Source organism: Carcharodon carcharias, chromosome 33 (assembly GCF_017639515.1).
Source record: "Carcharodon carcharias isolate sCarCar2 chromosome 33, sCarCar2.pri, whole genome shotgun sequence".
NCBI classification, from domain to species: domain Eukaryota; kingdom Metazoa; phylum Chordata; class Chondrichthyes; order Lamniformes; family Lamnidae; genus Carcharodon; species Carcharodon carcharias.
This window is the reverse complement of record NC_054499.1, coordinates 9,120,338-9,134,441: the sequence shown is the minus strand read 5'-3', so window position 1 is coordinate 9,134,441 and position 14,104 is coordinate 9,120,338. Positions and strand designations below refer to the sequence as shown.

General features: G+C 43.0%; 1 protein-coding gene across 2 annotated transcripts in view; it reads right to left on the bottom strand.

Annotated features, from left to right (window-relative positions):
* LOC121272321 (galactose-3-O-sulfotransferase 2-like) overlaps positions 1-14,104 on the bottom strand; it is a 97,373-nt gene that overhangs the window by 9,747 nt on the left and 73,522 nt on the right. For both annotated transcript variants that reach the window (XM_041178932.1, XM_041178933.1), the window contains exon 2: positions 889-999. In XM_041178932.1, the coding sequence (XP_041034866.1) occupies positions 889-999 (111 nt within the window). The remainder of the gene's footprint in view (positions 1-888; positions 1,000-14,104) is intronic.

Genomic DNA, 14,104 nt, shown 5'->3' with positions numbered 1-14,104 from the left:
TGATCAAATTGAATGGTAGCACAGACTCGAGGGGCTGATTGGCCTCCTGCTGTTCCCACATTCCTTTGTTTAACGAAATTGTGATACGATGATGTAACTAAGATCTTAATTCAGTTACTGTCAATGTAGAATAGCAAATTACCGTTTTCAAGTAAGTTATGTATTTCACCTTTTACCTTTTCCAGTAAGATCCATTAACATACATCAATGTTCAAATTCCAGTATTTAAATGCCAACAATCGCTTGATGGTACAGAACATGAACACTGTTGAAAAGAGACATGTTGCCAAAGCTTTTCATCATGTACTCATCGGGACAAATGCAAGAATGCCAAATTTCAAAAGATCACAACAATTTATTAACAGGAGAAAATCAGTAACCTTTTCTTTCTTAATTCTTTCACGGGATGTGGGCGTCGCTGGCTAGGCCAGCATTTGTTGCCCATCCCTAATTGCCCTTGAACTGAGTGGCTTGCTCGGCCATTTCAGAGGGCAGTTAAGAGTCAACTACATGTCTGTGTGTCTAGAGTCACATGCAGGCCAGACATTAGTGAACCAGATGGGTTTTTACAATAAAAAAATATTGTTTTATAGGCACCATTACTGAGCATAGCTTTATATTCCAAGTTTTATTACTTTGAATTTAAATTCCACCAGCTGCTGCAATAGGATTTGAACCCATGGCCCCAGTATTACTCACTCAGTGACATTAGCACTACATCACCGTCTCCTTTTCTCACCTAGAGCTCTGATCATTCAAAATTTGACATTCTTGCATTTGTCCTGATGAGCGCAAGAGGTAAAGCTTCGGTAACCTGTCTCCTTTATCAGCAATAGTTAGAGTTGGTTCTGAACTTCCATACAATATTGAAGCAAAATGTGAAATAACCTTTTTTTATCCGTGATGCCCAGTGTTTGGATTGCCAATCCGATAGCCATAAGGATCACCACAGTCATCCATAGGACATTGAGTGTGCACCAGTGGAGTAACCTTGGCTTCCTAAAGGAAAAAGTATACAAGAACATTATTTCAATTGAATGAAGAATCAGACCCTGGTACTACTATTAACCTTGAGAACTTGCAGTATATATGGGATCTTCTATGACCACAGGGAAGTGTGGCCACTGAGAACCACTAATTTGCACTCAGCAAGCTCCCACTAACAGCAGGACCACTTATTTCACAGGTTGAGGGATAAATTGAGGAGAACTCACCTACCCTTCAGCACAAAGGGGTCATTTACACCTACCTCAAAGAACAGATAAGACCCCAGTTTAACACCCTCAGCTGTGAAGTGCCACTTTCAGCAGCACAGCTTCAGTATTGAATTGTGGAGCATCAACCTGGTTTATATGCTCAAGCCCCCAGAGCAGGGGGGTGAACCCACAACCTTCTGACTCAGAGGTAGGAGTGCTAACCACCAAGCCACAGCTGAGCTCCTGCACTAGCCAACCAGAACCACAGATGTGGTAGAGTCATGCTGAATGTACACTCTCCTGTGTCACGGAAGCTGGCGAGACCCACTGACAATTCAGAGTTTATCTGTGGTCTGATCTGTGAGTCAACAATCTGGATAAGAGAAAGTGGGCCATTTTGGTATTAAAACCCCTGCAAGCGAAGGAAAGATTCCCAGGCCATGAGACTTTCCCGAATTGTCACTGCAAAAGAAATATGTAAACATTTGCTATTTCCTATCAAAAAACCTCAACTTTTCTGACCCCCCCCACCCCACCAAATCCCAAACGTTTTCTTGAAACTTCTCTCTTTGTCAGTGCCTTTCATTACCTACGAGCATACATACAGGTTGGTAGCAGGAGTAGGCCATTCGGCCCCTTGAGCCTGCTCTGCCATTCAATAAGATCATGGCTGGTCTAATTCTGGTTTCACCTCCACATTCCGCCTACCCCCAATAACCTCTGACTCCCTTGTTCGTCAAGAGCCTGTCTACCTCTGCCTTAAAAATGTTCACTAACCATGCCTCCACCACTCTCTGAGGAAGAGAGTTCCAAAGATTCACGACCCTCTGAGAGAAGAAATTTCTTCTCATCTCAGTCTTAAGTGATAGGCTCCTTATTTGTAAACTGTGCCTCTTAGTTTTAGTCTCTCCACCATGTCATTTCCCCTCAGGATCTTATATGTTTCAATAAGATCACCTCTCATTCTTCTAAACTCCAACGGATACAGGCCCAGCTTGTCCAGCCTTTCCTCTTGAGATAACCCTTCCTCACCATCCCAGGTATCAATTGAGTGAACCTCCTCTGAACTGCTTCTAATGCATTTATATCCTTTATACCTCTAAGGATGTACGCACTTTCCACCCCCTGTAAAGTTCTTCCCTCAGTTTCATTGCTTGCATATAAATGTAACCTTTCAGTATTTCATTTTGTTGATTGTTACAGTGCCTACAGTGTGCTATGACCACAGCTGATGTTAGTTGCTGAGCAAGCCAAATTCCAGAGGGAAACTTGTCTTACTGATCATAATCTTTTCTTTTGTATTTTGAAAACGAAGGGAAAACTACTGATCCCAGAAGCATAGAATCCCAGTTACACTTTTAGGATTTTAAAATTAAAAGATTTGTTTACAAGACGGAAAAAAACTTAAGCACACAAGATTAAAGTTATACAGTTAAAACAGTTTTACAAAACATCTCTCCCCAAAAAACCCACTTGGTCAGGACACACAAGTAAACTACTTAGCAACAGCTCCCTTAAAGAGTTTTAACCATAAAAATCCAGTAATATTACCTGAGACAAATTTGCTGTCACTAGTTAAAGGTATACCACACAACTTCTCACATGCTTCCTCTCTGTTGTGGAAATTCAGGAAAGTTCAGAAAACAAACTGCTTTCTCACACAGAAACTTTTCAGGCTTGAAAACTCAATGGTTGCTTCAAAATTCACAACGTTCACATCTTTCCCAGCACAGATCTGGTCTCAGGACATCTCCCCCCACACAGCCACCCCAACTCAGCTTAACACCTTTCCTTAAGTACCTTTTTCCCCTTTCATCTCAGACCCATTGTCCTCAGTACCTCTTTGAACTCAACTTTTCCAAAATATAAAAATCTTCACGTTTTCCTATTGTCTCTCCACCTTCGGGTCAAATAAAATTTAACAACCTTCCCTTATTTACTTATGAAACCTCTGTAAGTTGTAAAATTCCCTTGTCACTTCTAAATTCCCTTTTGAAATTTAACAGCTGAAAAGTCAAGTCCCTACTTATCTTATAAACAAATTTCAAACCCAACCTATTTACTTGTAATTCTAACTTCACCATAGCCACTCATTACAAATGCATGCATCTGGCGCCTTTACCTTTTATCTCTCAGTTCCCACAGACAAGTTGTCTCTACTAACCTTCCCCCAGTTTAATTAATCATGGACACAGACACACAGACACACACACATAGCCTTTTTCACAATATTCCCAAAAATACTTTTAAAAATAACATCCACCTTCACAAAGTGCAGCACTAGTGTCAGCGTTAGAAAGCCTTTGTGAAGTTACTTAAGTCAGAATCTTGTGGCTTGGTGTAAGCAGAAGTTTCCACTGCATTATCTCGAAAAGCTCTGTTCTCCCCAGCATCCTATTCCTTAACCAACGTCTCTGAAACAGTTTAATTGGTCACTCACTTCATTGCTGTCTGCAGGAGCTTGCTGTGCGCAAATTGACTGCTGTGTTTCCTACAGTGCGAACTGGGCTTCCAAAGAACTCCGCTGGCCATAAAGCGTTACGGTACACCCCGGGGATGTGAAAGGCGCTATAGAAGTGCAGCCGCTTCTTCTTTTACACTTTGTCGACTGACAGCCAAGCTAACATTTTTTTTTTAAACGTTGAAGGATTTTTTTTAAACTATTTATTTTTGTGTGGGAGGGGGTGTCGGATGCAAATATTGACCCTCTCCGGGAAACTTCATTTCACGCTTCTAAAAGGCTTACAAACTGAAAGCAGCGTTTTCATCGCAGGAGACAATTTAAACTGTAGACTGCAGCAGAAATAATTTGCGGGTGAGCTAACAATTCAGAAAACTCGGATACAAAAAATTTTTCTTAAAGAAACCCGAATCCAGGTTTACAGAATTCTGCTCAGCCTGGGTTTGAATTCTTTCACGGTGGAAAGACTTGCATTGATGTCAAAGAATGGCTGCAGCGCAGAAGGAGGCCATTCACCTTGTCATGCCCCTGCTAGCTTCTCTGTCAGAGCAACTCACCTCGTCCCACTCCCCCACCTTGCCTCCACACCTCCTTTCTCAGAATCATAGAATTGTTACGGTGCAGAGGGAGGCCATTCCGCCCATCGCGTCTGCACCTGCACTCCAATCACATACAAATTAGGAGCGGGAGTAGGCCATTCGGCCCCTCGAGCCTGCTCCGCCATTTAACAAGATCGTAGCTGACCTGATAGTAACCTCAAATCTGCATCCTGCTTATCAAGAATCTATCCCCCATCTTAGCCTTAAAAATATCCAAAGGCTCTGCTTCCACTGCCTGTTCAGGAAGCAAGTCCCAAAGACGTGTGACCCTCTGAGAGAGAAAATATTTTGCCTGATTCTTGTTTTAAATGGGTGACCCTATATTTTTAAACAGTTCTAGGTTCTCCCACAAGAGGAAACATCCTCTCCACATCCACCCTGTGAAAACCCCTCAGGGTCTTAAAGGTTTTAATCAAGTCACCTCTTACTCTTTTAAACTTCAGCGGATACAAGCCTAACCTGTCCAACCTCTCCTCATAAGACAACCACCCCCCCAACCACCATTCCTGGTATTAGTCTGGTAAACCTTCTCTGAACTGCTTCTAACGTGTTTACATCCTTCCTTAAATAAGGTGACCAATACTGTACACAGTATTCCAGATGTGGTCTCACTAGTGCCCTGTACAACTGAAACATAACCTCCTTACTTTTATATTCAATTGCCCTCACAATAAATGATAACATTCTATTAGTTTTCCTAATATTTCCTGATAATTATCCAATTCTCTTTTGAATATAGCACCTTTCATGATGTCCCAAAGTAATTTACAGCCAATGAAGATCTTCACTTTTGCAATGTAGGAAACGCAACAACCAATTTGTGCACAGCAAGTTCCCATAAATAGCAAGGTGATAATGACCTAGATCATCTGCTTTAATTTCGGTGATTTATTTAGAGTACAAGGGCAAATAAGTTATGTTAATCTTGTAAAGAAGACAATTTCGGCCTCAACTGGAGTACTGTGTCCAGTTATGGGTGCCACACTTTGGGGGAGGAGGTGTGGGAGAGAGTGCAGAAAAGTTTCACAAGGCTCGTTCCAGGGATGAGGAATTTCAGCAGATAGCTGGAGAAGTTGGGTCCGCATGCCTTGGAGATGGGAAAGTTGAGAGGAGACCTGATAGAAGTATTCAAAATCATGAGGGGGCTCTGGGCAGAGGAGGTAGGGAGAAACTGTTCCCGTTGGTGGAAGGATCGAGAACAAGAGGGAGACAGGTTTAAAGCGATTGGCAAAAGAAGCAATGGAGACATGAGGAGAAATATTTTCATGCAGCGAGCGGTTAGGATCTGGAATGTGCTGCCTGAGAGTGTAACGGAGGCAAGTTCAATCCAGCGGGAATTGGATTATTATCTGAGAAGGAAGAAGGTACAAGGCTATGGGGAGAAGGCACTGGAGTGGCAGTAGGTAAACTGTGCCTTCGGAGAGCCAACACAGACCCAATGAGCCGAATGCATCCTTCTACTCTGTAACCATTCTGTGGTGCTCTGTGATGTTGCCCATGCAATCTTACACATCCACCTGAGAGGGCAGATGGAGCCTTGGCTTAACACCTCATCAGAAATATGGAACCTCCAACAATGCAGCACTCCCTTGCAGACTGGATTTCAGTGCTCGGGTCTCTGGAGCGGGACTTGAACCTATGACGTGCTAACTCAAAAGGGAGCACGTTACCCATTAAGCAATGGGCTGCAGCGGTTCAAGAAAGTGGCTCACCTTCTCAAGGGGCAATTAGGGATGGGCAACAGATGCTGGCCTAGCCAGTGATGCCCACATCCCGTGAATGAATTTAAAAAAAGGCAAACACCTAGTACAAGATGGAATATGCCCTGGAGTATTCCATCCTTTCCACAATACTTGTATTCGCAGTGGTTCTCAGTGTTTGAGATCAGCTGCAATAGGTATTGGGAGAGGGGAGGTTCCCTGAGGAGCAGGATATGAAGAGACACAATATCCATCAATGACTAATTCAGCACATTCCCCGCATTATGCAAGTACCTGTTGCAAATGAGTAATGTCCATAGTAAACTTTGACAATTCAGGTGAAAATCCTTTATCAAAAGAACCAGAGAGGGAGAATTTTTTTTTTACACAGTGAGTTGTTGTGATCTGGAAGGCGCTGCCTGAAAGGGCGGTGGAAGCAGATTCAATAGGAACTTTCACAAGGGGAATTAGATAAATACTTGAAAAAGGACAAATTTTCAGGGTGATGGGGAAAAAGGTAGGGGTGTAGGAAGAGTTTCCAAGAGCCAGCATAGCCACGATGGGTTGAATGGACCCCATGTGTGTTGTCTCATTCTGTGATTCTATGAAAAGCTACCACCAAGAGCATATTTGTAACCTGGGACATGTATAGCAAAAGAGAACCAACATTTGAGTTCAGAATTTCCAGGCATCCTTGGCCCTGGTCAGACAGGTGCATTTTTGACTAGAGTTTTTGAGTGTGAATTATCACATGCTTGATTTGATAGGGTAGATACCGGGAGGATGTTTTCACATGTGGGAGAGACTAGAACCAGGGGTCACCATTTAAGAATAAGATCTACCATTTAAGATAATGAGGAGGAATTTTTTCTCTCTAAAGGGTCGTTAGTCTGTGGAATTCTGTTCCCCAAAAGGCAGTGGATGCCGGGTCATTGAATATATTCGAGGCTGAGTTAGACAGATTTTTGATAGACAAGGGAGTCAAGGGTTATGGGGGACAGACGGAAAAATGGAGCTGAGACCATAACCAGATCAGCCATGATCTTACTGAATGGCAGAACAGGTTTGAAGGGCTGAATGGCCTACTCCAGCACCTAAGTCCTGCGTGCCTATGCTTGCAGCCAATCTGGTCACAGAACAATTACAGAACAGAAACAAGCCATTCAGCCCAACAGCTCCATTCTGGTATTTATGCTCCACACTGTTAAGTCCAATAAGTGCCTATAATGGAAGAGTGAGTCCAAAGGTAGTCTTTTACCTTAAGCAGGTTTATTCAACTCTGGAGAGTAGCAGACTCTCCCTATTCCTTCCAAACAGGAATGTTACAGCTGTACCTATTTATGAGTTTTTACATCAATTTGCAATAGTTTCAGCTCTTTCGAGTACAAACCCATTTCCATTTGTTTCAGATGGAATTACATTGTTTCATAGTTGACCATTGTGAGACTTGAACTCTTGATACTCTTTTTGAGTAAACCTGTTTCCATCTGTTTCAGATGAAGTTACATTGTTTCATAGTTTGCCATTGTGAGATTTGAACTCTTGATACTCTTTTTGAGTAAACCTGTTTCCATCTGTTTCAGATGAAGTTACATTGTTTCATAGTTTGCCATTGTGAGATTTGAACTCTTGATCATGGGGTTACAAACCCAGTACCATAACCACTTGGCTATTTAGGCCAAGCCTAAAGTTATAGTGTTTCATAGTTTGCCATTGTGAGATTTGAACTCTTGCTCTTGGGGTTACAAACCCAGTACCATAACCACTTGGCCATTTAGGCCAAGCTTGCAATAGTTTCACACTCATGTTTACAGAGACTAGTTTAATTGAATTTAAACCCCATCAGCTGCTTATGGTGGGATTTGAACCCATGTCCCTGTAGCATTAACCAGGGCCTCTGGGTTATTAGTCCAGTGACATTACCACTATGCCACATCTCCTCCTTGAATCCATTTATGACTCTTTTAATATTGTAGCCATTTATGGACGAGCCGATGTCAATCACCTGTTTTAACAATGCAATTATCTTGATAATGTAATTGCTATACAATATAATTGCCAGTCACAAGAAGATTGTTATCAGACCTTGATAATGTAATTACAAATACTTTGACACACACAAGCCTCCTCCTGCCTCCTCATCATCTCACCCCATCAGCCTATCCTTCCTTTCTCCCTCATATACTTATCCAGTTTCCTCTTAAGTGCTACACCATTCTATACTATTCAGCTCAACCACTCCCTGTGGGAGCAAGTTCTACATTCTCACCACTCTTTGGGTAAAGCAGTTTCTCCTGAATTCCCAAATTGATTAATTAGTGATTATTTTACATTTATGGTCCCTTGTTCTGACCTGCCTCACAAGTGGGAACATCTCTAATAAAAAACAGAAAATGCTGGAAAACCTCAGCAGGTCTGACAGCATCTGTTAACTTTTTGAGTCCGTATGACTCTTCTTCAGAGTGCGAAAATCTCTACCTCATCAAATCCCTATCATGATTTTAAAGCTCTCCATCAGGTCACCCCTCAGCCTTCTCTTAGAGAAGGGAGCTCCAGCCTGTTCAGTCTTTCCCATGAGGTATAACCTCTCAGTTCTGGTATCCTCCTTGCAAGTCATTTTTGCACCTTCTCCATATCCTTTCTGGTAATACGGAGACAAGAACTGTGTATAATTCTCCAGGTCCGATACAAGTTTAACATCATTTCACTGCTTTTAAATGCTCCAAACCCATTGTGAGGTTTCTTTTTTTTCATGGCCCCATTAACCTGCATCGCTATTTTTAGATCCAGTGAAGGTCAACGCAAACTGGAGGAACAGCACCTCATCTTTCGGCTAGGCACTTTACAGCCTTCCGGACTTAACATTGAGTCCATCAACTTTGGGTCATGAACTCTCTCCTTCAACCCCACCCCCTTTCCAATCCCCCCTTTTTTCCAATAATTTATATATTTTTTAAATATATTTTTCTTTTCCCATCTATTTTTAAATCTATCATTTTATCTCTACCTTTTAGCCCATTTCAATCCCTTCCCCCCATCCCATCCCACCCCCACTCTCACTCCCACTCCCACTAGGGCTATCTGTCACTTGCTCGACCTGCTTTCTACCCTTAATGTCACCATTAGCACATTCCTTAGCTAATATCAACACCCCTTTGTCCTTTTGTCTACGACATCTTTGACAATCTCTTCTTTGCCTCCACCTATCACTCCCCCTCTATCCGGCTCTACCTGTCCCACCTCCCTCTACCAGCTTATATTTCACCACATTTTATATTTCTTTAGTTCTGATGAGGAGTCATCCGGACTCGAAACGTTAACTGTATTCCTCTCCGCAGATGCTGTCAGACCTGCTGAGTTTTTCCAGCTATTTTTGTTTTTGTTTCAGATTTCCAGCGTCCGTGGTATTTTGATTTTATCGCTATTTTTAGTGATTTGTGCATTTGTCTCTTTTTCCCATTTGGACATGATTTCTCAATCAGCATGTGAAAGAAAGACTTGCATTTACATAGCACCTTTCGTGACCTTTTGGATGTCTCAGGGCACTTAACAGCTAACGGAGTACTTTTAGAATGGCAATTCCTGTGAAAAACTCAGCAGGTCTGGCAGCATCGGCGGAGAAGAAAAGAGTTGACGTTTCGAGTCCTCATGACCCTTCGACAGCAGCACCATTTTCACACTCCCACAAACAAACAGCAATGGGAGAATCACCAAATAATCTGTTCTTGCTGAAGTTGAATGAGGGATAAATATTGGCCTCGGGGATAACTCCCCTGCTCTTCTTCAAAGAGTGCCATCAGATCTTTTACATCCCCCTGAGAGGGTTGTCAGGAGCCTTGGTTTAACTTCTTAGGAAGAGGGCACCTCTGACAGTGCAGCACTCCCTCAGTACTGTGCTCCAATGTCAGCCTTGATTTTTTTGCACTCAAGTCTGAGAGTAGGACTTGAACCCAGAACTTTATAGCACAGAATTTAAGAATGCTACCAACCAAGTCACAAGTGACAAACAGCTGCTTCATTCTTCCTACCAAAATGTGCCAATTCACATTTATCTATATTCAAATCCATTTGCTTTTATTACTTTTCAGTCTGCAAGATTTGAAAAAAAATAGTCATGCTTCTAATGCAAACCAGAGAAGATGTTCATCAGTCATGCTTTGAATTGTTAAAAATTGAGTTGTGTTAAAATGTTAATAAGTCAAAATAGAACCAATTGGAAATGGGCAAGGCTGCTTTTAGGGAAAGTCAACTGTTTTAACAAATCCCATTGGAATGAAGCCAAAATACTGCGGATGCTGGAAATCTGAAACAAAAACAAAAATATGCTGGAAATGCTCAGCAGGTCTGACAGCATCTGTGCAGAGAAAGACAGAGTTAACGTTTCGAGTCCGTAGTCTCTCCACAGATCCCATTGGGAGTTCAGGAGAAACATCTTTGCCCAGAGAGTGGTGAGAATGTGGAACTCACTGCCACAGGGAGTGGTTGAGGTGAATTGTATCGATACATTTAAGGGGAAGCTGGATAAACACATGAGGGAGAAAGGGATACGAGGATATGCTGACAAGGTGAGATGAAGAGGGGGTAGGGGCAGGCTTGTACGGGGCATAAACGCCAGCAGTGAGCAGCTGGGCCGATGGCCTTTAGCTGTGCTGTAATTTCTCCCTAGGTCAAAGTGACGTGATTCATGTTCACGTATTTTTGACAAGCGATTTTATTTTTCACCCTTGTTTTCAAATCCCTCCGTAGCCTCTCCCCTATCTCTGGAATCTGCCTCCAGTCCCACAGTTCACTAAGAAATCTGCCCTCCTCCAGTACCAGCCTCTCCAACATCCCCGATTTCCATCGCTCCACCATTAGCGCTGTGCCTTCAGCTGCCTGGGCCCGGAGCTCTGGAATCCCCTCCCTAAACCTCTCCATCTCTCCCACCACCACCCTCCCCCTCCCCCAACTCTCTCCTCCTTTCAGAACACTTACCGAACTATTCGTCACCCTGTTCTAACACTCCTCCATGTCTCTATTCAATACTTTATTTACAATGCTTCTGAGAAGTGCCCTGGGATTTTTTTTTTGTGTGTTAAACGAGCTAAATAAATATAAATTGCAATGCTCAAAGGTGACTAATGTATTTTTTTTTAAATTCATTCATGGGATGTGGGTGTCGCTGGCTGGGCCCAGCATTTATTGCCCATCCCTAGTTGCCCTTGAGGAGGTGGTGGGTGAGCTGCTGCCTTCTTGAGCCGCTGCAGTCCACGTGGTGTAGGTACACCCGCCGCGCTGTTAGGGAGGGGGGTTCCAAGATTTTGACCCAGCGACAGTGAAGGACCGGTGATATATTTCCAAGTCAGGACAGTGAGCAGCTCGGAGGGGAACTTGCAGGTGGTGGTCTATTCATGTATCTGCCTCCCTTGTCATGCTATCCTAGATGGTAGTGGTTGTGGGTTTGGAAGGTGCTGTCTAAGGAGGCTCAGGCATCCAGCTCCATCTACAATTGACTGCCATAAGGAGCAACAACTTTAATCTCTCACTCTCTCTCTCCCCCCCACCCCAGGGTTTAAATGGACAGTGGGCTGGAGCCGCATTGTCCGGCTGTGCTAACTGCAGCCTCACCTCGGCTTGTCTGCTCAATCCGAAATGGAGGGGAGGGAGAGTGATAAATCTCCACCATCACTCCCCATCAGTTTGTTTGAGACAGGCTGCATATTAATTCTGCCCTCCCCTCCCCTCCCCATTTCTGAGCATTCTCGATCCATCTCGAACCCCCACTTTAGCCTCCTCTCTCTCTATCTCTCTCTCAAATCTTGCTGCAGTCACTTTTGACTGTCCATTATTAAACGTTGCCCCCTCCCAGGCACATATGTCCAGCTCCCTTCCTCTCACGGTGAATGCTAAATACTGGATATCCAGCCCGCAAAACCCACGTCTCCAGAAAATGCAATTTCCTGACCAATTTCCCCCGATTGTATTTCATTTGAGAAGCAACATTTCTCTCTCTCTCTTTCTCCCTCCCCCCCCCATTTAAGAAAATGGGCCACTTACTTGCGACGCCTCCGTCGTAACATTCCACTGATCTGAGCTTCTAACTGACGGATGCAAGTTCCCTGCGTCGCTAAATGTGATGACTGTTTTTTAATTGTGGCTCTACAACACACACCCACATCACCCTCCCTCCCTCCACCAGCCTCTCTCCCCAGCGCTTGCAAAACGCCTGTCCAATGTGCAGTCTGACTGCGGATTCTCAATTGGCACAGGCACTCTTATCACTGCTGGTCCCTAGCGGAACCTCCCAGTGTAGATGTGCAGAAAACCCCTGTGCAGGTACCTCTCACCATCACTACCTTCCTTTACAAGGAGACAGGAATGGAACTGTGTGTATGTGTGTGTGTGTATATCTATCTATGTGTGTGTATCTGTCTATCTACCTATATGTGTGTGTGTGTGTGTCTATCTATGTCTGTGTGTGTCTGTCTGTCTATCTATGTGTGTGTCTATCTATGTGTGTGTGTGTGTCTATCTGTGTGTGTGTGTGTCTGTCTATCTATGTGTGTGTTTCTATGTTTGTGTGTCTGTCTATCTATGTGTGTGTGTGTCTGTCTGTCTATCTATGTGTGTGTGTCTATCTATGTGTATGTGTGTCTATGTGTGTGTGTGTGTCTATCTATGTGTGTGTGTGCCTATGTGTGTGTCTATCTATGTGTGTGTGTGTGTCTATCTATCTGTGTGTGTGTGTGTCTATCTATCTATGTGTGTGTGTGTGTGTGTGTGTGTCTATTTATGTGTGGATGTGTGTGTCTATCTATCTATGTGTGTGTGTGTTTCTATGTGTGTGTCTATCTATCTATGTGTGTGTGTGTCAATCTATCTATGTGTGTGTGTGTGTCTATATCTATGTGTGTGTGTGTGTGTGTGTGTGTCTATCCATCTATCTATGTGTATGTGTGTGTGTCTATCAATCTGTGTGTGTGTCTATCTATGTGTGTGTGTCTATCTATGTGTGGGTGTGTGTGTCTGTGTGTGTCTTTCTATCTGTGTGTGTGTGTGTCTATCTATCTATGTGTGTGTGTGTCTATCTATCTATGTGTGTGTGTTTGTGTCTATCTATGTGTGGGTGTGTGTGTCTATCTATGTGTGTGTGTTTCTATGTGTGTGCATGTGTGTCTATCTATCTATGTGTGTGTGTCTATCTATCTATGTGTGTGTGTGTCTATATCTATGTGTGTGTTTGTGTGTGTGTGTCTATCCATCTATCTATGTGTATGTGTGTGTCTATATGGGTGTGTCTACCTGTGTGTGTCTATCTATGTGTGTGTGTGTGTCTATCTATGTGTGTGTGTGTCTATCTATGTGTGGGTGTGTGTGTCTGTGTGTGTGTGTGTGTGTCTATATCTGTGTGTGTGTGTCTATATATGTGTGTGTGTCTATCCATCTGTATGTGTGTGTGTCTATCTATGTGTGGGTGTGTGTGTCTATGCGTGTGTGTGTATCTATGTATGTGTGTGTGTCTATCTATATATGTGTGTGTATCTATCTATGTGTGTGTATCTATCTATGTGTGTGTGTGTCTAGCTATCTATGTGTGTGTGTGTCTATCTATCTATGTGAGTGTGTGTCTATCTATGTGTGTGTGTGTGTCTATTTATGTGTGGGTGTGTGTGTCTATCTATCTATGTGTGTGTGTTTTTATGTGTGTGTATGTGTGTCTATCAATCTATGTGTGTGTGTGTCTATCTATCTATGTGTGTGTGTGTCAATCTATCTATGTGTGTGTGTGTCTATATCTATGTGTGTGTGTGTTTGTGTCTATCCATCTATCTATGTGTATGTGTGTGTGTCTATCAATCTGTGTGTGTCTATCTATGTGTGTGTGTGCCTATCTATGTGTGTGTGTGTCTATCTATGTGTGGGTGTGTGTGTCTGTGTGTGTGTCTTTCTATCTGTGTGTGTGTGTGTGTCTATTTATCTATGTGTGTGTGTCTGTCTATCTACCTATATGTGTGTGTCTATCTATCTATGTGTCTGTGTGTGTGTGTGTCTATCTATCTATGTGTGTGTCTATCTATGTGTGTGTGTGTGTGTCTATTTATGTGTGTCTATCTATGTGTGTGTGTGCGTGTGTGTCTATATGTGTGTGTCTATCTATGTGTGTATGTG